Source organism: Abramis brama (genome assembly GCF_963993115.1).
Source record: "Abramis brama genome assembly, chromosome: 3".
NCBI classification, from domain to species: domain Eukaryota; kingdom Metazoa; phylum Chordata; class Actinopteri; order Cypriniformes; family Leuciscidae; genus Abramis; species Abramis brama.
The window spans coordinates 59,211,193-59,235,097 of NC_139965.1; the positions used below are offsets into that span (position 1 = coordinate 59,211,193).

Genomic DNA, 23,905 nt, shown 5'->3' on the forward strand with positions numbered 1-23,905 from the left:
GTGTGTGTGTGTGTGTGTGTGTGTGTGTGTGCGTGTGTGTTTCACAGAAGCATGTTTCAAGTAATTCACCTCTAATTGAATGCTCATACGTTTCATGTAATCAACAGCAGTGAGTTCATCAAAATCACGTCCTGTTATTCTCACGAGAACCATTACCCATGATCCTCTCATCATAACCTCTCACTCATTACCCATGATGCCCATGTGTCTCGGATCAGTCTGGTTGTACAGGCTTTGTGATGTGTTTCAGGTGTGAACAGGAGGAATCCTCGCACTCCTCTCTCTGATCTGCAGGGAAGCAACACACTAAATCAACGGTAAGACCTCTGTCCTGTCATGTGTCTCGTGGCCCATTAAACATGTTTCTACTGGAGAAATGTGATCGCAAATCAATAGAGGTTGTAAAAAGTTAGAGTTAGTGTTTTATTTTGTTCCATTGACAGCTGGATAGTATTTCCAGGTTTGAGAGTCACGGTTCGTTACTGGTTATATCACACTTGATACTTTTTCCACCCAGTATAAATGGGTCTGAATACATAAATAATTGTAAATATATTGTAAGAATGGACTCTTTCATGGGGTGATGCATGTTAATATCTGGAGGTCCTTGTCTTCATAAACCCTTTCATTGGATATTTGTAATATTGTCTATTCTGGATGATTGAAGAAACCGTTCTTATAGTGAAAGGATAGTAAAGTGTGGAAATGCTAGTTGAAAGCTCAGTTTGCTATATATACTATATATTTTTTTTATATTGTTTGCAATTACAAACATTTGTGGGGTAAAATGGGTCATTCTGAAGAACTCAGTGAATTCATGCTTGGTTCTGTGATAGGATATCACCTTACAATGAGCCAGTTCGTGAAATGTCATCCCTGCTAGATGGTATTATTGGGATATATATTTAAGAAAAATGTGTTTTAGTTTTGTTTTGCTTTTTTATTGTTTTTTTTTTTTTTACAAGTCTTTAAAGTCAATTTGTATTTAATTTTTAGTTGTTTAGTTTTGCTTTTTACTGTTTTTTAAACAAGTCTATAAAGTTTCATACATTTTTATTTCAGTTTTAGTTGTTTTGTTTTGCGGTTTTATCGTTTTTTTGTAAACAAGTCTATAAAGTTTCATAATTTTTTTTGTTTCAACACACTCCTCGATCATTAATGCACTGATGGAGTTTATGTTCTCAATGCTTTTATTCTTATGAAGTTTTCATTTTAGTTAATTATTTTGTATTAATATAAATGTGTATTTATATCTAAAATATAAAATATGTATACATAATATAAATGATATCTAAATATATATACAGTATATACATGCAAATATTTCATATATATGCATATGCATGTGTGTGTATTTATAAATATATATACAAAATAATTATACACAGTACACACACATATATTATGTAAACACAAACTTTTATTTTGGATGCGATTAATCTTTTCACAGCCCTACTCTGATTTGATCCAGGTTTCTGAAATCCCCACTGTATTTTTCTGACACGTTTTTCTTTTTTTCTGAGCGGTAAATAAAGTGTCCCCGAAGAGCCCCTGGTCAGTACTCTCATGGCTTGTTAAGTTCTTGGTTTGTGTGTAGAGTTAGAGCAGTGACTCCACAGATACCCAGAGTCACGGTCTTCATTAATGACCGCATGGCTCTGAGATTAGTCCTGATATCCAGAACAAGTGGCGAGAGCCGAGCTCACAACAGCTCTTTTGTTGCGCTGTAAAGTCCCCCTAATCTGTTTCGCAACCCCACACACTTTTTGGGTTACGAAGAGACCACAAAACCCCAGGAAACAGCAGCTGCTTCCCGTGTGATGTCAGAGAGGAGATATTTGCTCATTTGGAGGACAGATCCGGGGCTGATGGGTAAATTGCTCCCCACAGTTTATGACCACATGCTTCAGTGATCTCCTGTCCAAGGAATATTGCAGATAAGCCACATTAACATCTAAATCATAATAAATCAACATGGAAGAGTCGCTGTGAACTTCTTAACTTGTCTGCATTCAGTCAGAATTACTGAGTAGAACGGTGCCGTTTATGTGCCTGTCACTGTAAAAAAAAAAATTGTTGCAGCTGTTGTTGCCAGAAATTTACCGTAAAAAATACGGTAGTAACATTTTAGGTTTTACAGACGTAACTTAAATTTACAGTAAAAAAACGTATTTCACTATCTGATATAATGTTAATTTACTGACCTATTGAAGTACTAATATATGTTTGGCACCATTGTAATACAACAACTGGCAACAACCAATCACAATGGTGATGAGAGTCACATGGTGCATCAAAGCTCATCACAAGCAGCTTTACAACAAGCTGAGAAAGTTTATACTAATATATAGAAGCTGCACAGTGTCAAACACTAAACACCCTCATGGTAACACATGACATTTTCAAAAATGACTTGTTCTTATTTCACTTCCAAAAACTGTAAATTTTACTGTAAAATTACATTACATGTATGGTTACAGTAGATCTATCACAGTTATTCATCGTATATAGTACGAAAACTTTCTGATAACCAATTAAGTTTTTCACCGTAGCATTTTTACAGTCTTTTACCGTAAAAATCACGATCATGTTTTAGAGCATGTGTGTAGCGCACAAGTTAAGGGATGTTGAGAGATGATGTTGAAAGACTATAAAAGGCTCCATCAGCTGCTTGCTCTGGTAACTCAGCAACTCACCGAGTCTTATCGCAAGAAATCATCTAAACAAAAAGCAGAAAGTTGCATGATACTGAAACCATAATGTCTTTGAAACCGTTTAAGCGTCAGAGTTTCCAATTACATCAAGTCAAGTCAAGTCACCTTTATTTATATAACGCTTTTTACAATACAGATCGTTTCAAAGCAGCTTTACAGTGATAACAGGAAAAAAATGCAACAAAGTTTGTTTCTAGAAGAAAATAGTGTCATAGTCCAGCTTAAGTTATGTGGTGGTTCATTTTTGTTGTAAAAAAGTTATTAATTTAGTTAATTTATATATATATATATATATAGCCGCTCTGGAGAAAACAGTGATGCCATCGTCCAGCTCAGTTCTCATATAATGGTGTCAATGCAGACAGATCAATAATACTGTTGAATATTAAATGTCCCCAACTAAGCAAGCCAAAAGGCGATGGTGGCAAGGAACTAAAACTCCATCATGTGACAGAATGGAGAAGATAAAACCTCGGGAGAAACCAGGCTCAGGCTTTGATCATTTGAAGTCTGATATTTCATTAATATGGTTTTGCATTCATTGCAGTTTGAGGAGTTGTCTCGGAGTTAGAGATGTTGTTGTGTAACATGCATTTTACAAAAGCACAATGTTTTGTTTTGATTGTAAGTGTAACGCATACAAAAGTAGACCTTTTACAGTTTCTTTTTTCATATTTCTTTTGTCCGTATGACCATAAATGACGGAGTATTTGAAGTCTGTTTTGCTGCTATGTGAAGAAAATCCAGTAAAATGTGCCGGCAAGGGTTAACGTGGTTTTGCATTCATTGCAGTTTGAGGATTAGATGATGTTGTGTGTGTGTGTAACATGCATGTTTTTATTTTTTGTGCTGTCCCTGTCAGAGATGTGTGGAACGGGAGACAGAACCGTCTGTCGTCCATCGGATCCTTCAGTGAGGAGGACGGGATCTTCATGAACTCCACGAGCAGTAAACTCCTGGAGCGAGCCCACGGCATCCTCATGTGAGACTCACTGCAGATCTTTACTAGGGGACTGCAGAAACAACAACATAAGGCTTCGTTTCGGTCGTCTCGTGTCTCTATTTTATAACAAGATATCCACGTGTAATAGGGCTGCACAATATATCGAAATATCGCAAATGTATATATCGCGATATGCATATCGCAATTGCAATAACTGTGGTCATGAACTAAAGACAAAGAGAAAAATCACTCACTGCTCTCGGCTGAATAACTTTTGTAGCTTTAATAAGAATCAGGATATATTTAATTCATACAGTGAAAACTAAGCAGTGTTTTATTTTTACATTTGATTATTCAGTTTGTGTTGTTGAATAACCCTAATGTAGGATAACCTGAACCCCGTGGTTTACACTGATGTTAAAATAACACTTCTTATGCGACAGTAAAACACTGCTGTTCACTTTCAGAAGCTGTAGGGATGTTTTCTTGTCACAAAAAGAATGTGAAACACATATGTAGGTTATATAATTTTAAATATATTTTAAAGATAATTTGTTTATTTTACACACTTTAAGCATTATCGTATCGCATACCGAATATCGCATTATTCTTCAATATCGTGCAGCCCTAATCTTTACACTCACTGGCGTCTCATACACAAGAGGAATATCATATCACTGTTATTAATACTTCTTTTCTTTTTCAGGAGAAATAAAAACTATAAGATGAAGCCCAGTCTTCCTAAGGTGTGAATCCCATAACATGCTTTTTAAATTTGATTTAAAAGCACTTCATGACAATTCTGTTATGATCTACTCATGTTGTCCAAACCTAGTGTTTTTGTTGTTGTTTGTTTTGTTGTTCTGATGTTGTTGTTTTGTTGTTGTGCTGTTTTGTGATGTTGTGTTGTTGTCTTGTGGTGTTTTGTGTTATGTTGTTGTGTTGTCTTGTCTTGTGTTGTGTTGTCTTTGTCGTTATTTTGTTGTGATGTTGTGTTGTTGTTTTGTGTTGTCTTATTGTGTTGTTGTTTTGTTGTGTTGTCTTTTGTTTTGTCTTGTTTTGTTTTTTGTTAATATTTTGTGTTGTGGTGTTGTCTTGTGGTGTGTTGTCTTGTTGTTGTGTTTTGTTGTGATGTTGTGTTGTTTTGTTGTGTTTTGTTTTGTTTTGTCTTGTTTTGTTAATGTTTTGTGTTGTTGTGTTGTTTTGATTGTTTTTGTAAAACACAAAGAGAAATATTTAGCAAAGTGTCCACAAAACTTTACGCCGTCATGTTGAATATCTAAAAGTGCTAATGAGATTTGCACTAGTGTGGAAGGCAAATTTGTTTGAGTCTTTAAAATGTTCTCCCCGTTCACATGACCTCAGAAGACTTGGAATATTGCACCATATAATTAATGTTTTGTCCTTTTTAAAGCTTGATAGTTGCACTCACTGTGTAAAATGGTCATGTAGGCATTTTTTTAATATTTTTTTTATGAACCATATTTTCGATCGCCATTTACAGAATTGACTTTTTGCTTTTTTTAATCTTTACATTTTAATCCTTACATTTAATCAATTCCATGAATGTTCATATGGGTTTGGAACAACATGAGGTTCTGTAAATGACACTGTCCCTTTAACTGATCTGAATATGCTTGTGACCGAGTGTGTGTGTGTGTGTCTACAGCACTTTCTGGATGTCAAGTCTCTGAAGTACCTGAGTAACCTGACGTTACACGACCGCATCACGAAGTCCCTGCTGCACCTCCACAAGAAGAAGAAACCCCCGAGCATCAGCGCCCAGTTCCAGGTCAGATCTCACGCCTTCTCTCTTAAAGTTTTCTGAATCATGTCTGTGTTGTGTAACTATGCTGTAATTTCCACCCTGTACAGCCCAGTAAAAACCCACATTAATGACATCATGTCTATCTTTGATGCAATAACACTTTTATTTGCTCTGTCTTTCCAAAGTCTTTTGTTTTGGTTTCACTAGAAAAAAAAACAGCTGCTTGTTAAAGTCTATGATTCATAACATTAAAAAAAAAATTCTGACCCACCATACACGTGAACAGAGTTTGCACTGCATCTCAAATCAACATACGTTTTGTGGTGATCTTTTTTAAAGATGTCCGAAATAAAATGGCTAACTTCTATATTTAGAAGATATAATGAAATAATATTTTCACACATTTTGTATAAAAGTTAGGATGGAAAGTGATATTTGTCTTTGTTTATGTAATCATCATTTTAAACTTATTCATTTATTATGGATTGTCATAATTTAAGATTGAAAGTCTGGGGTCAAGAAACAGTAAATCTAGTGAAAAAACAAAAATACAGTAGTCAACATTTGAAGTGGATCAAAAAAGTTCTTTTTTCAGTATTTCCAAAATAGTTTTAATAAAACATTTGTTACAAATAAAAATTGCATATGCTAAACTAATACATGTAAATTTAAAAACAGAAATGTTGAAATCTTTTTCTTTAAAAAAAATCAAACCCAGAATGACGTTTCCCTCCCGTGTCTCAGACCGGGACAGAGAGCTGGAACGCTCACTCGCTCTGCAGTTCTGGGGCGTCTGGCACAAGGCCTGCACTGATGTGTGGATGACCTCACTTCCTGTTCTGTGCAGATCTCACTTTGGGAAGGGAGAGTGAATTCCTGACCACCAAAACAGCTGCTTTCCTCCTGTCCTCTGTTTAGACAGATACAAGCATGGAATCAGTAGGCGCGTTTCCATTACAGATTTGCGCAAAACTTTTGCGATTTTTTTTTTTTCTTCTTTTTTTTCTTTTCTAAATGTCGGCAAAAAACTATTGCGAAATGACGGCGTTTCCATTAACCGATGTTATGCAACTAAAACTTCTTCTCGCAATAAGTAAATCCAAAAATCATGGCAACGGATGTTGGTAGGTTCATGTAGCCTACTATATCCCGGCCACTGCACTAGCCATTATTATTAATGGAAGGAGACGTATGTCTGTTTTCCAAGCATTAATGGAAGGAACGACCCTTATAGGCTACTTGAGCGGCACATATGAGGTGTTTCTGGGTGTTTCTCCCTCATTTCTGCTTCGAGGTCTTGATTGTGGCATTTATTTGAGGTTTAGAATCCATTATTCCTGTAATTATTTTGTCTTGTATGAATTTAATAAAGAGCTCTGTCTCGTATTCTGTCCAAACACACCGCGTCATCTACGTCAGGTGACCTGGAAATGCGCAAAAACTGTTTCCATTGCAGTTTAGCGAAATATTTCTTTTTCGAATTGCCTGAAAAACCTCCTCATGCGAGCGTAAAAACTTTTTTGCGATTTTTTGGGTTTGATCTATGACATGCTGTTGATTTCCATAAATCTGCTTATTTATTTATTTATTTGTGGTGTTTTGCTCCATTTAAGGCCTCTCTCAACAAGCTGATGGAGACGCTTGGTCAATCAGAGCCGTACTTTGTGAAGTGCATACGATCAAATGCAGAGAAGGTGTGTGTGTGTATATATCTTGTGTAGACATTACATGCATTTCTGTATTTCACTGTTTGACGTGTGCTTGCTGCTTTCCAGCTGCCTCTGCGGTTTAATGATGTGCTGGTGCTGAGACAGCTTCGCTACACCGGCATGCTGGAAACCGTGCGGATCCGACAATCTGGATACAGTATCAAGTACACTTTTCAGGTGAGACTGACACACACACACACTGATCTCTCCTAAAGAAACACTTCAATCTCAAGCCTGAGTCTACAAATATGATGGTGTGGGATAAAGAGTTTTTAAATGCTTTTGAAAGAAGTCTCTTCTGCTCACCGAGGCGGCATTTATTTGATTAAAAATACAGTAAAAGAATTATATAATTGTATTAATATACAATACAATACATGTATAATTGTAAAATATGCAAAATAAACTGTTTTCCTTTTTTTATTATATTTTCAAATGTAATTTAGTCGTGTGATGGCAAACCTGCCTTTTTAGCAGCCGTTATTTCACATATTTTCAGTGTCACATGCTCCTCCATAAATCATTCTAATACGCTTATTTGGTGCTCAAGTAACATTTCTGATTATTATCAATGTTGTAAATCGTTGCACATTTAGATGATTCCTTTATGAATAGAAAGTCCAAAATAAATCAAATGTTTAAAAGTAAAGTTTAAATTTAATTAAGTTTATTTATATAGCACATTTCATACACTATGGCAATTCAAAGTGATTTACACAGAAAGGAATTAAAATAATCACAAAATAAAAGCAAGGAAAATTAAAACCGTTATAAAAGGAATTAAGAGATATATGATACAGTTATAAAATATATTAAAAGAGTAAAAAGATGATACATAGATAAACTTCTCATCTGTCAAAACGCCGGTGTATCATATTTTCACAACTCCCAGTTTTACTGAGATTTTCCCATGGTGTGATTACACTGTCTTTACAATTCCCCATGGTGGTTACAAAATGTAATGCCTTCTTGTTTAAAAAAAGTATTAATATCTTAAAGTCCCAGTGCAGTCAATAATTTTATCTATTAAAACTCATCTTTGATAATCTAAATTACATATTTAAATGCTTCTTCCTGTGAAAATAATTTCTTCATGCTTTGAATTAGCTTGAATGTTACTCGACACCCTTGCCTCATTTAGTATACACGGGCTCATGAATATGCAAATTAGCCCCGCCTCCTGCTCGGATTACCTGATCCTCTCGCTCAGCTTTACTGTAGTAAACGCTACACAGTGACAATATTGGTTTAATTCGGCCATATGTGTTTGAACCAGAGACTGATTTAGAAGAGGAAGAGCGAATAATACAGGATCGTCTACAAGTCGATGTATCAGAATTGTAGTGTGTTTTATGTACGTCAGACACATAATGGTAATTGATATGACTAGCCTTTGGCTTGATTACATTATCAAACAGCTAATAATGTGTTGCTAATGTTACACAGACCATGTTCCTGTTCACCATCAGAGTCAGACAGCTGCCCTTCTAATAATCAGCATCCTTAGAAACACTCTACGAATGTCAGTGGAGAAAAGCATGTAGTTTATGATCATAACATCGTAAAAGACTGAGACTGTCTTTATTTTTAAGGAGAAAATACTCAGCAATGGTGTTGATTTATGAATTTACACATGGTTTGTCTTAAAGCATATTAAAAACACCAAAGAGTCATATAAACAACATGAACAGAAAAAAAAAAAAATTAAAATTCTCATTCCTTATCCTTCTTTTTTGGAGTTCCAAAGCTGGAATCATTGTTTCCCGTTGTCATTTCCTGTCCTGGGTGTGGCCGTCTGGGGATGAATGTGGTGTTTTGGCCTTTTCTACCATCCTGAAACATGACTTCAGCCCAGACACAGCATCATGCAGTTCATGCTAATAGAATTTGTTTATACCCTAATGACTGACAATTCAAACAGAGTTATCTCTCTTTTTAATCATTCATAGTGCTTGTTAAGGCAAGCCTTACTATTACTATTGTTTATATCGGGAACAATGGCCTTCACATGAATGTGGGACTTGAGGGTCTGTGTACTTTTGTGTGCATTACTTTGCCCTTATGACAAGAAAAATTAAAAAATACATTTTTTTTTTAAAATACTATGTTAGATATTACAATTTTGAAATGGAAAATGTGAAGGAACCCTGCAGAACTGTACACACAAAATAAAGTATAACCGGTAACAATAAGGTTGCAATAAGGTTCATTATGTATTAGTAAATGTTGATATCTAAGGTGAATAAATGCTGTAGAAGTATTGTTCATTCTTAGTTCATGTTTAACTAATGAACCGTATTGTAAAGTGTTACCGTACAACCTTTATTAAACATTTTGAAACATGAGTGCCTTGGCCTCCTGCAGTAATTCCTGTAAGATATGAAGCGGGTGTAGTTATCTGACTTCACAGAGCCTCTCTCTCTCTATAGTCTGCAATAAAAGTGGCCAGGAATAATTGCATACACACACAACGGCATCCCAGACTGTCCACCCCCGGGAGACTTCATCCCAGCACAGTGATGCTAGTGTTCTGCGCTTTTAGGCCGTAATGAGAAATGTCACTTCCTGGACACTTCACAAAGTCTGTGTGTGTGTGTGTGTGTGTGTGTGCGCCATCAAAGAAATATATTGGTTATGGTGGCGTAAAATCTGTTTTATGCCCTCCAGGATTTTGTTCGACACTTTCATGTGCTGTTACCTGAGGGAGCTGACCAGGCCCGTCAGGAGCCCATCAGACGGTACCTGAGCCAGGTGGACCTCTCTCCCGAAGGGTTTCAAGTGGGCCGAAGCATGGTACGATCATGGGACTTAATTAAATTCCTACAGTGTAACTTTTTCTGATGCCTTTTGGATGACACATGCTGTCCATTCATGTCTAGCCTGGTTGTAAATGCCCAGTATTGCATGTGTGTGACGTGTGTATGTGTGTATGGCAGGTGTTTCTCCGTGAAGTCGAGCGTCAGCGACTGCAGGATCTGCTCCATCAGGAGGTGCTGCGTCGAATCGTCACTCTTCAGCGGCGGTTCAGAGCTCTTCTGGAGAGAAACAACTTCATCAGAATGAGACAGGCGGCTTGCCAGATACAGGTACGTCTCGGCTTACCATCACATCTCTTTTGTGACAGTGATGTTTTAAACGGAAAGCCTGGAAATATCAGGAGTGCTATTGCTAGTTTAGTTGCATAAATAAAAGACTACTTTTTTTTTTTAATTGGTAATGTATTTTTTTTGTAGTTTAATTGAATTTTTTTCTGTTTAATAATGATAAAATCATTATCCTGATAATCATTAGCCTGGAAATATCAGGACTGCTATTGCTATTTTAGTTGCATGAATAAAAGTCATGTTTTTTATTTATTGGGAATGTATTTTTTTGGTAGTTTTAATTGAGTTTTATTCTGTTTAATGATAAAATGATTATCCTGTTATCATGAATGACTGGAAGCTCATTGAAGTCCATTCATTGGGCAGAAGGTGTGGGAACCTTGTCTGCGGTGTCTGGGTTAGATTATTGACATGTAAACAGCGGAAGTACTTGCAGAAATAAAGGATTTAGTATTAAATGTATATTATTTTAACTCTGAATATGAAGTGTTTGTTCCATCATTCAAGGTATTTTATTTTAAAAATATCTGCGTTTACCCTAATAATCCGATTATAAGAACGTACCACGTCATGTAACCACGTCAATCGGAATGAATTGGCCAAATCCGATTAAAATTTAATTCGGATTGTAAGCGGTGTTTATATCTTTTCTGAATCCGATCGAGAGGACATGTAAACACTTGATCGGATTGAAACCCGAATCTGGAAAGTTCTGCACATGTGCAATGATGGCGAAATGACGTATGATGCGTGGAACGAGTTTCTGTTGAAAGAATGAGTGTCATAAATGTCTGTCGTGTTATTCTCAAATTCTCCTTCCACTCATCGTCTGTGAATTGGAGCAGAACAACGTCCCACCAGTCCTTGTTTCTGTCTCTCATTCACAGACGCCTTGTGTTAGATGCGGGAAGGGCCGTTTTTACTGCTTGATAAATATAAGCAGCACAACACAACGGTTCATGTGCTCGTCGTCTCCTTATTAAGACCCAAAACAGATCAATATTAAGTCTGCTCTTCAAAACAAATTAAAAAAAGAAGCAATTTAGGACAGTAGTATCTGCAAACAGCGGAAAACTGTATATTTGTGCAGTGTGCATGTGTAAAAAAAAAAAGAAAAAGAAAAAAGTACTGGGCAATGATTAATCGCATCTAAAATATAAGTTTGTGTTTTCATAATATGTGTTTGTACTGTGTATAATTATGTTGTATGTATAAATACATACATATGCATGTATATAGTTTTTAAATATTTGCATGTATATACTGTATATACATTTATACATCAATTATATTATATATAAATAAAAATATTTGATATATAAATAACACATTTTCTTAAATATATACATGCATGTGTGTGTATTTATTTGTATATATATATATATATATATATATATATATATATATATATATATATATATATATATATATATATATATATATATATAAATATAAATATAAATAAAATATATATATATATATATATGTATATATATATATATATAAATATAAATATAAATAAAATAATTATACACAGTATAATATTATGTAAACACAAACTTTTATTTTGAATGCGATTAATCGTTGCCCAGCACAAAAAAATCAAATCAGACGTAAAGCTTGTGACATATAAACCATATAAAATGAAATAAAAATGTCAATGTAAACGTAGCTAATGTGGATAGACTTGCTCTTCAGTATTGGAAGTCTATAACATAAATGGATCCTAAAACATTCTTCCCTAAACTAAATAAAAACACTATTCTTAAATAAAGAAAATAAAAAGATGAACACTTTTAGTTCATAAATGACCTAAAAAGCATGCAACTCCTGTATTTATATTACCTCTAATCCGCCAACAATACATGCAATTGTTTCACCACCTTACTGGAGTTCAGTATTGGAAGTCTATGACATAAATGGATCCTTTTTTATTATTTTTTTATATTATAAATATTTACATTGGCATTTCCTCAAAGTAGTAAAATAACTGTTTAGTACTGATTTTCTAAAAAGTGCATGTGAAAAAAGCCTTTTTTCTGTCTTTGTCCTAAATGCATGTGACCCAGAATCTCTCTCTTTGCTATTGTCTGGTGTAGAGCTGGTGGAGGAGCGTTCAGTCGTCTCAGATTGACAGCAGGCTCGAGTACGAGACGCGTGTCCGGCACGAGGCAGCGGTGTGTGTTCAGTCGGCCTGGAGAGGCTTCAGAGAGAGGCGTAGACTCTTGCTGTGGAGAGAAGCAGTCGTGTTGATCCAGAGAAACTGGAGGCTGTGTCGACGGGAACGAGCGGCTCTCCGGATCCAAACTGAATGGAGAAGATACAGGACCAGAGAGCTTTACCTCAGGCAGCGGGACGTCACCATCCGCATGCAAGCAATGGGTCGAGGATATCTGGCGAGGCAGAGGTACGCTTTCTGTAGAGGGCTTCACTCTTCAGACAAATTGCTTAGTAATTTAGGAGTAGTTCGCTTTAAAATGAAAATTACCCCATGATTTACTCACCCTCAAGCCACCCTAGGTGTATATAACATTCTTCTTTCAGACTAATACAATCGGAGTTATATTAATAGATATCCTGACGCTTCCGAGCTTTATAATGGCAGTGGATTGCAACCATCAGATTGAAGCTCATCTATCCATCATAAAAGTGCATCTATCCATCATAAAAGTGCATCTATCCATCATAAAAGTGCATCTATCCATCTTAAAAGTGCAACTATTCATCATAAAAATGCATCTATTCATCATAAAAGTGCATCTATCATCATAAAAGTGCATCTATACATCATAAAATGCATCTATTCATCATAAAAGTGCATCTATCCATCATAAAAGCGCATCTATCTGCCATAAAAGTGCATCTATCCATGATAAAAGTGCATCTATTCATGATAAAAATGCATCTATCCATGATAATAATGCATCTATCCATGATAAAAGTGCATCTATCCATGATAAAAGTGCATCTATCCATGATAAAAGTGCATCTATCCATGATAAAAGTGCATCTATCCATGATAAAAGTGCATCTATCCATGATAAAAGTGCATCTATCCATGATAAAAGTGCATCTATCCATGATAAAAATGCATCTATCCATGATAAAAGTGCATCTATCCATCATAAAAGTGCATCTATCCATGATAAAAATGCATCTATCCATGATAAAAATGCATCTATCCATGATAAAAGTGCATCTATCCATCATAAAAGTGCATCTATCCATCATAAAAGTGCATCTATCCGTGATAAAAGTGCATCTATCCATTATAAAAATGCATCTCCATGATAAAAGTGCAAAACTTGAGGTTTTTTTCCCACTGTAAATCCTGTGTAGAGATGGTCTTTTACCGAAATTAACTGTTTTTATTGGGATTATCTTGAATCTTTTTAGATTCAGAGAACTTCAAGAGCAGAGATTAAAAACCACTCAGCTGCCGAATGGAAAAACCAATCTGTTAACAGAAGAGGACCAGCTTACAGACATGGGCTTGTGGGAAGACTCCTATGAGGAGCAGGACCGGAGCAAACCGGTCCTCAGTGGAGATGTTTTGGAAGAGATGGAGACAGAAGGTGCGGGAATAGTACAACTCAAAATCCATTTGTTTAAACAGTATTATCAGTCATGACATTTTCCATAACTCTGTATTACAGTCATAATGTTTCCTTACGTACCATTAAGGCCCGTTCACACCAAGGACGATAACTATAAAGATAACGATAAAGATATAGTTCTAAAAATCATTCTCCATATTAAAGAATAGTAGCCTGGAAATCCAGACCTAAATCTGAAAGATTAATGGTCTGGCGTCGACTAATGAAAATCGGCCAGCTCGAGGGGCGGCACCAAGCATGCATTTGAAAATCTCACTGCACGCAATTGGATAACACTACGACCAATCACAACAAGCCCCATACGCTTAGCTAACAGCAGAGCTAACTGGTAGATTAGACTCTTGCCTTATCCGGTCGGCAAAACAGCAAAAACGTCCTTCTTGCAAAGGAACGATTCGAGCACCGTCTTCTGTTCCTCTTTTAGATAAAAAGCCAAGTCTAACTCGTTCATTGTAGCGGCCAAAGCCGTTTCAAACAACTGGTGTTCATCCATAGCCATCTTGCAATGTTTACTAATGACTTCAACGTCACAGCGCTGTCGTCATCTGTTTACCTCGCCTCTGGCCCGCCTAGATCAGATAACCCGATGTGATTGGTGCAGCTCGGATACAAGGGCATATTTAATGAGCATCATTACTCGACGCCAGAGTAACTCGCTGAGCAAATTCAACTTGTGCTCTCGCGAGAACTCTGGATTACCAGGGTAAAAGAATAGCAGAGTTCACACCACAACTGTAATGATAAAGATATGAGGAACGATATCGTTGGGATCACTTTCAGAACGTTTTTTTTTTTCTTCAGCTGTCGAACGATAAAACACTGACAGCCAATCAGAATCAATTCTAATTTAAGGGCTCGCGCATTTAAAACGGCAGACGACATTGTGGAGAAGTTAATCGCCGAGGTCCAGAAAAATCCAACACTGTTTGACAGTTCAAGAAAATGGAAAACAATGTTCATACCCTCTGAATGAATGGTGAGAAGTATTACCTCAGGTATCCAGCGCTCGTTTCGACAACATGTATTGCTTCCTTTGAATTTGCAGTGAAAAAAGGTGTTGTTTTTATTCCACTATATTGACTACGTCAGCTAAATTCATTGTAGATTATTAGCTCGATTACACTAGCTATCACACTTTGAAACCGCAGCGCGCAAGCTTAGAATAAACAGACCGTTATTATTCGTTGGTGTGGATGCAAATATTGTTATCTTCATAGTTATCGTTCCTGGTGTGAACGGCCCTATAGTCTTTTACATCTGACCTTTGCTTCAACTGCCCACCTTCTATGCTGTCTGTAAAAAGTGTTGTTTTTATTTCTGGTTATTGTTCATGTTTGTATTCGACTGGAATGCGACATGCAACTGCAGTCGCTCATTTCTTGGACTGGGCAAATGTCTATTCCCCATTTATTATGCATGAACTGATTGTTTGTTCTTTGCTGTTATTGTGAAGCGTCCTTGAGCTTGGGAAAGGCGTTATATCAATTAAAAATATTATTATTATTATTATTATTATTAATAGTACAACCGACTTCTGAAGTGGCGATCCGAGAAAGACCCCGAACTCTGGAGGATCCCAACCAGAGGACGAGAGCCAAACGGGAAAGCCGACGGATGCGCGAGCTGGAACAAGCCAAATTTAGCCTGGAGCTTCTTAAGGTTCGATCCACTGGAGAAATGGATCTGGTGAGCGAGATCGTTCACACTCCTCAGGGAACACCGGACAGCCAGAGCTCCAAGGGCAGCTTTGAGCTACTCAATATAGACGAGTATTTAAAAGACAAGGCACCCTGTGCCGAACCAGAGGATCTCGGTTCTCCTTCTTCTGTCCCAGACCAACATGATGTGTTCTCAAACATTCCCGAATCCACTTTCCCTTCTAATATCTTACCAGAACCATCTGGCCAATCTCAACTTCCCGGAAAACTTAACTCGCTCCCTACTTTCTACACTCCTTCATCAGAAAGCAGCTCTTTAATCGTGAAGTCCACCCCGGGTCATCTAAGCAAGCCTACGAAAGACAAGGAGTCGACTCGGAGACCGATGGTCGTGGTTATTAGCATGCAGAAGGAAAGCGTCGTGAATGAAGAGGATTTGAAGCTTCCCGAGGTTAAAGACAGTGCCGTCCAGACCAGTCCTGCGCAGCCAAGCAGAGACAGTCTTTATGTGCTGGAAAAGCTGGAGAAGCTCAATGAGGAAAGGGAAGAGCGTCAGAAACATCAGCAGCAACAGAGTGAAAGAGAGATGATGGAGCAGATCCGTCTGCAGAAACACATCCTCGAAGAACAGCGCAAGCATTTGGTCCAATGTGACTGGGAGATGTTTGAGAAGCAGAGAGTCGAGGCTCTGCAAAGGATTGAACAGAGACTAGAGGAATCCGGAGGAAGGACGGATAGATTCGGACCTGCTCCCATTGCTCAACCCGAGCCTGATCTCAGCTCACAGACTCTGGTTTCAGAAAAAGAAGATGCTCCTTCACTTTTCAGAGACCGACCGAAGGACAGCCGGAGTGTAGCCGAAGGATGGGCGCCGAAGTTGACCCTGGAATCCAGAGGAGATGAAGCCAGAAAACGAATACAGAACATTAAACCGTCCAACGTCAGCATGTCCGAGAGGCCTGGGAACATTTTCTTTTCTCCAAAGGCCAAGGTTTCCATCTCAAAGTAAGTCGAGTCAAGTCACCTTCATTTATATGACGCTTTTAACAATATAGATTGTTTCAAAGCAGCTTTACAGTGATGATAGGAAATTACAGTAACAGAGATTGTTTTGGCTTTACAGCAGCTCTAGAATAAAGTTATTGTCCAGCTAAAGTTAGTTTTTGATTGATTCACTTCCGTTGCAAGGATCATTAGTTATTGACTTAGGCCGTGTGACGTGTGTCCACCAAAGCATTTTTTCACGCGGCTGGCGTATTTTTCCAATTGCTTTCAATGGGAGCGTCGCGTTTTTTAAACGCCATAACGGCGCTGAGCATTTTTTCACGGTAAAAACGTTCGGCATTTTTACAGGTCGCCGAGAGTTGAAGAATGTTCAACTTTGGGTAAAACGCAGCGCTCATCACTGTCACCTTTTACCCAACCGTCCAATCACAGTGGAGGAGGGGCGGGACTAATACCACACCGACCAACCGCCACATTCTGCTTGTACAACGTCAACAGACGACAACAACAAGCATAATAACGGAACAAAATCATTTAAAACAAGAGCCAGAGAAAATACATTGCATTGTATCGACATTTTAATATGCAATCAACACAGAAACAAAATATGTGTGAAATGAGACACTAGTAACACTTTCGCGGATATTCTGTATCATAACAAGCAAAGCGTCTCAGTTAAAAAAAACGCTGCGCTGCCAAAACGCTCTCAAGCGTTTCTCTCAGTTTTCAGGTGGATAAAAACGCTTTGGTGGACACACGGCCTAAGGGTTTCCCTCTCAAAGTAAGTGATGAGCTTGACCTCAGGGTGCCGGATAGTTAATCCCAAAATAATCAGGTTCATTAGTTAACTAGTGTTAAGAATGAACAATACTTCTACAGCATTTATTAATCTGATTAATAAATACTGTAACAAATGTATTGCTCATTGTTAGTTCATGTTAGTTAAAACATTAATGTTAACTAATGAACCTTATTGTAAAGTGTTACCGAAAATGATCATTTCATATTCAAATTAATATCATTCCAAATATGTATGATTTTCTGTTTGTCCTCTATCACAAACATAATTAGCAAGTTGCCCTTTCCTACACAACTAAGGTGGAAACTTGGGGCTGTCAGCCGTCAGAAATAAAATAGATCATTTGACTTGAATAGGTCTAGTCTTTTGAGGACAGACAATAGTTTAGATGTAATTAACGTCAAACCTAGCGTGAGGCTTCTTGAGACGGCGTGTGTAAACATGTGAACTATATCGGCACAAAGCTGAAGAAAAGAAGGTTGGATGTGTTTGTAAATGATGGCTCCATTTTTGAGTAAACTCACTCAGGGTTTCTGCTCGTCTTAAAAAAGGTCCTATTCAACCTTTCATAAAATAGGTCCTAAATCTAGGGTGACCATATTTTGGTTTTCAGAAAATGGGACGGGGGGGCATGGTGGGGGGGGTGAATGCATCAAAAAATACTTGACAAATGCATTCACAACCTTGCAACTATGTTATTGTACTTTAATACGTAAAGTAATACGTCCTTTCCATTCAACTTTGGCCCGCAACAATAGAATAATATATATTTTAAATACATCTTTTACATGACACGGTTTCTTTTCATGGCCATAGGTTTAAAAAAAAAAAAAAAATCTACTACTTTATGTCAGTAAAAAATTATTTCAATCCTCCTGATGTTCTCTTATACTTCCCTCATGTGGGCTTCTGGGTCGCTAGCACCTTTATTTGACACTGACACGTACGCGCCAGCTTTGCAGGTCATGCTTTACACGGATCCCGACCGAAACCAAAACACGGGCATTGTCTCTGTAAATCACCTGTGAATTTATAGAAATCCCGGCCGGACACATTTTTTTTTTTAGGTCCAAAAAGAGGACATGTCCGGGAAAGAGAGGACGTATGGTCACCCTACCCAAATCAGAGCAGAAAGTCTTAAAGTCGTGGCATTAAATGTTAAACGCACTGCAAAAAAAAATGAAAATCTTCCTCAATATGTTTGTCTTGTTTTCAAGTACAGATACTTAGAAACATACTTAAATCAAGATACATTTGCTTGAGATGCAAAATGAAGATAAATAGTCTTGTTTTCTGACAAATTGAACAAACTTAAGTGACTGTATCTGTCAGTTGGGAATGAAAACTGGTTTCTCCTTTAAATTAAGTATATTTTTCTGAGCCAACTGGCAGATATTTGTTCTAGTTTTAATCACAAAATCACTTCATTTTGATCGATTTCACAGAAAACAAGACTTGCTTGCTTCTCAGATTAATGCATCTTGATTGACTGGAAAACGACAAAAATACTGAGAACGTCCGTGTGATCAGAACGTACAGTAAAAGTTACGTGCAAATTCTTGTGTTTGGGAGCAGAGATAATCAAGCCTTTGGCTATTTAGTTGTAAAATGAATTAAAAAGTAATGGAGATCGGTAGAATGTTGTATTTTGAAACACTGAAGTGTTGATTGTATGATGCCTAGACATACACCGTAACTTCTGTTGGGTGCAATTCACAACCTCACCACTAGATGCCGCTAAAAATCACACACTGCACCTTTAAAATTTCTTCACTTAAAAAGGTCTTTAAAAAGTCTTAAATCTACTATCATTAAACCTGCAGAAACACTGTAACCCTTGAACTTCTTTCAGGCTGGATAAGGACATCGCCAATCAAGGGAAGACACCAGGAGTCCAGGACGAAGTGAGCCTCTTGGGTTACAAACCCACTAAGAGTGAGGTAAGAGAAACGCTTCAGGTCATGGCAGATTTCAAACATCTTCTCACTTTCTTCCCCCCTCATTAATGAATACATTTGTCTTTGAACTCTTTCTAACTCTTGGTGGGGTCACCTGACCTTGATGTACGAGGGAGCAGCTTCACTTTTGTTATTATCATTTGGTTGATTAGGTTGGCCGACCGGGTCATAAAAAAGCCCGTATGGCGCGGACGCGTTCAGACTTCATGACCCGCGGCTCAGTCGAGGGGGAGTCAGAGGACGAGGAGTGTGATGAGACTCCTCTAGAGGCTTGTCACAGTGACTCGGAAATGGTAATTCAATGGTCTGATCTAGCGCCCGCAGGTCTCTCTCTCTCTCTCTCTCTCTCTCTCTCTCTCTCTCTCTCTCTCTCTCTCTCTCTCTCTCTCTCACACTCTCTCTCTCTCTCACTCTCACTCTCTCTCGCTCTCTCTCCTCTCTCTCTCTCTCCCCCTCTCTCTCTCTTTCTCTCTCTCTCCCCCCTCTCTCCTTTCTCTCTCTCTCTCTCTCTCTCTCTCTCTCTCCCCCCCTCTCCCTCTCTCGACAGCTAATTCCTCCAGAAGAAGCTGATAGATCGCCTTACTGACCACCTGAAACGCTTCTACACTCCCTCTCTATCCAGCTCAAGGAGATAGTCTTCAACCACAGATGCACAAACACCTTTTGAAAACTCTTCTTATCTGTGATGGCTGGTGTTTTTCTGCAAAAATCATTTCCTAATTAGGTTTTTTTGTCTTGTTTTTCCACATATATATATATATATATATATATATATATATATATATATATATATGACATAATTTATATTATATATAAATGTATGACATAATTTATATTATATATAAATGTAAATATTTTATATATACTGTAAATAACTTTTTTTTTTAAATATATGCATGCATATGTGTGTATTTATATATACAAAATAATTATACACAGCACACACACATATATCATGTAAACACAAACTTTTATTTTGGATGCGATTAATCGCGATTAATAGTTGCCCAGCACTAAAAAATATAGTACAATTTGAGCCAGAATTGTTCATCAATACATTGGCGCATACATCGGCCACACAGATCTGGATGGCTTCCATCAGAAGTTTGCTTTCCTCTCCTGATGTAAAAAGGCATTTGTGAAATGTGTAACCCACAGCACTCTTCACAATCTGACCACACTGCTTGCCTAGGCATAACAGCTCTGCTATTGACTGTAGGTTCTTCCTGAACAACCAAGACATTCACTGCGAGATTCTGCTTTCTCCACTGCCACTGCGGACAGAGAGTTCTGCATGCTTTAACATCTCGCTCTGTCTCTTCTTCTGCAACCAGGCTAAAGCTGTGGAACTGTAGCCCTCTTTTTAATACACTTTCCAGTCTTCTTGATTAACAATACAGTAGAGCTGGCCATATGCACGGTTACTTCCTGGTTTTAGATGAGCCAGCTTGGGCATTTCCTGTGAACATCGACACAAAACCATCACTGGTTGACTTTTTAATCTATTTATGGGCAATTCCACGCAAAACTATCACATCCATAACGCCAACTAAATACAATGGCATTGTGTTGGCGTTATGGATGTGACAGTTTTGGGTGGAATTGCCCTTATATTTTAATGCAGTTATCTCACTTGCCTAATTTGCCAATAAACCAGTTTTATTGCTTGCATTCAAGACTAATGGGAACGTTTGAATCAGAAACACGGTATCTGTAATTGGACACGCTCACGCAACATTTCTCCAGCATTTGCAATGTTATTTTTAATGTGATGACCAAAAACATTATTTGTTCATTATCCTGAGATTGGCCTAATTTGTTAAACCGAATGTTTCAAGATGTAGGAAATCCAACATTTGATAGAAAACATTTTTATTTAAAAATAAAAAACACATAAATTACCTCTATAACCAGTAGATGGCGGCAGAGGAGCATTTATTGGCTCATATTAGACACTTCATGTAACGTTTTTTCACCCGTTTTGCTTTTGAATGAATATTAAACATTATAAAATCACTACGTTTAAAAATAAATTGTCAAAGTTTAGCACTTTTTGTAGTGAAGCATGAAAAGTCACTAAGTGTCATGAAAAACAATAACTTTTCTTCAACCTGTGAATGAATTACACAGAAAGCGAGCGCCGCGTCTCCCTTTATAATCACAGAATCTGTCAGACAGCGTAAACTCCCATTTTCTTCAATGAATCTAATTAAAGTGCACAATAAATCTTTAATTTACAATGTTGACACTTTTTTTTTTTGCTGAGGAGGAACACTAAGAGACGCGTCTTTTTGATGTCGTCTTACATTTGAATAACTAAATTAATGCCACACCTGAGTATTTAAGTGACTATATTCTGATTATAAATTAAGTATTACACTATTGATGCTGTTAAAGCTGCCTCAGGACATTGAAGATATCAACACACCAACAAGTGACGTTTCACCGGAAGTTTTCCAGCTGGCTTTTACTATTGCGGAAGTTCTTAATAATGTTTCATGCATATGGTCAGTTCAATCATTATCTGGGTCTTTGTATGAAACTGGTGTCAAAGTGGTAATTAGATTAATGCAAGTTAAGTCCGGGTAGCAAGGTTTATTGGTTTGTGCTCATTAAGATATAAGATATAGAAGATATTATTTATGATTGTTATAAGTGCACAAATGGCACCTGTTTTGTAGAATGACCCATTTAACTTTGGTTAAATACTGTTTTGTTTTGTGTGTGTGTTTAAGAGTTAAGAAGTCATTTTGTTGTCCTAGTCATATGCTATCATTGAAGTGCACTTTCATTGTGTGCCGCTGGTCAGTATTAGTGCATTAGTGTTGTAGAAGAAATTGATTTAACCACTCAGTGCCTTCAGACTGTCAAGGAGCAACATGCTCTTGCTCTTTGTGCCCGCTGTACATGCTTTAAAATGACACTATCTTCCAGCAAATGGTGGCTGAAGTGAAAGGAAGAGGCAAAGAGTTCATTTAATGGTTTATATTGAGCTATTGCAGACAGATCTTTGCTCTGACGTGCTCTGCTATAATGATGTGTTTCAGCCGGCCACAGCCACTGAAGAGCAGAAGAACATGTACAAGACCGTGTCGACTGGAGAGCTGGGCAAGAGTGACGCGAGGAAGATCTCTCACGGAGACGGAAGGTGCTTGCTTTAACAAACGATTAGTTGTGGATTCGTTTTGAACATTCAAGAGACTGAAATACTCATTTACTCACCCTCATATTGTTCCAGCACTGTATTTTGTCTTCCTTTTTTCCTCATGAAATGGGTATTAGACAGAATGTCCAAGCTATTTTATTTTTTTTAAAGTCTTTTTGGTGACACTTTACAATAAGGTTCATTAGTTAACATGAACTAAGAATGAACAATACTTCTACAGCATTTATTAGTCTTAGTTATATTAATTTCAACATTTACTAATTCGTCATTAAAATCAAAGGTTGTATTTGTTAACATTAGTTAATGCACTGTGAACTAACATGAACAATGAACAGCTGGATTATTAACTAACATTAATAAAGATTAATAAATACTGTAACAAATGTTTTGCTCATTCTTAGTTCATGTTAGTTAATACATTAACTAATGTTAACTAATGAACCTTATTGTAAAGTGTTACCGTGGTAACACTTTATTTTACAGTGTCCTTGTTACCATAGTAAATTATGCATAATTACATGCAACTAACCCTCAACCTAATCCTACCGTAACCCTATAGTAAGTACATGTAGTTCATTAATATTACTCAGTAATTAAATACATAATTACACTGTAACAATGACACCTTAAAATAAAGTGTAACCTAAAGTGTTACAGTTAGTCACTGTGGTGCCTTTAGATTCAGTCTCTTTTTCATGCAAAGATTAATTTATTTTTTGTTAATTTAAGTAAGGAAATTAGAACATAAAGTAAATTAAGGCAAAATGAAAGTATTTGGGTGAACTATTCCTGCTGTCCTTGTGAGCATCTGTATTGTCTGCAGGGTTCGCGGTAAAATGCGGTTTTGGGGAAAGGCAAAGCACGGCGAGAAGAAGACCTCGCGAGAGCGGCTGTTGTGTGGCAGTGATACGCTGGAAGGAGATTACGCCGAAGCCATACTTCTGATGGAAGAGGGTGAGATGAGAGGTCTGCTCCATTACATGTTTCAAGCATATTGAGAAGAAGGCCTTTTTGGTCATTTATAAAACGGTTAGGTCCAGTCCTTGATTCTGATTGGTCAATAGCTGTGTTTTATTCACTGTATGACCGCTTCACCCAACGGTTCTGTTCATCACTACACAACACCCCTAGCAACCACTCTTAGCAACGTAAACGTATGTTTGTTCTCATTGATATTGTTCGTTGAAGCTTATAGAGTATTGTGAGAGATCGAGTAAACGAGTGCACCTGCATTTACAGTAGATAAAGCATTTTCCTTCAGGTCAGTCCTATATTCGTAATAAAAAAAATCTGTTTTCCGTGCCCTGACACGCTAGTCATTCGTCAGTTGCGTCTTGCTTCTCCGTGTTCACAACAAGTTTCAGTCCTTTCAATATAAAAGTCTTCTCTACTGACTGACTCACGCATAAAGACAGTCTCTGCCGCCATCTACTGGCGAAATACTGTAACTTCTGTTGCTGTTTA

General features: G+C 37.3%; 1 protein-coding gene across 13 annotated transcripts in view; it reads left to right on the top strand.

The window, feature by feature from the left end:
* Window positions 1-23,905, top strand: part of myo9aa (myosin IXAa) — a 174,418-nt gene that overhangs the window by 130,004 nt on the left and 20,509 nt on the right. For 8 of the 13 annotated variants that reach the window (XM_084108435.1, XM_084108437.1, XM_084108439.1 and 5 more), the window contains 15 exons: window positions 251-317; window positions 3,577-3,696; window positions 4,364-4,403; window positions 5,327-5,449; window positions 7,039-7,119; window positions 7,201-7,311; window positions 9,802-9,927; window positions 10,071-10,220; window positions 12,338-12,645; window positions 13,635-13,813; window positions 15,378-16,518; window positions 19,170-19,257; window positions 19,428-19,568; window positions 22,323-22,423; window positions 23,265-23,407. In XM_084108435.1, the coding sequence (XP_083964561.1) occupies window positions 251-317; window positions 3,577-3,696; window positions 4,364-4,403; window positions 5,327-5,449; window positions 7,039-7,119; window positions 7,201-7,311; window positions 9,802-9,927; window positions 10,071-10,220; window positions 12,338-12,645; window positions 13,635-13,813; window positions 15,378-16,518; window positions 19,170-19,257; window positions 19,428-19,568; window positions 22,323-22,423; window positions 23,265-23,407 (2,919 nt within the window). The remainder of the gene's footprint in view (window positions 1-250; window positions 318-3,576; window positions 3,697-4,363; window positions 4,404-5,326; window positions 5,450-7,038; window positions 7,120-7,200; window positions 7,312-9,801; window positions 9,928-10,070; window positions 10,221-12,337; window positions 12,646-13,634; window positions 13,814-15,377; window positions 16,519-19,169; window positions 19,258-19,427; window positions 19,569-22,322; window positions 22,424-23,264; window positions 23,408-23,905) is intronic. The other 5 variants (XM_084108430.1, XM_084108436.1, XM_084108438.1 and 2 more) reach the window with 1 other exon arrangement.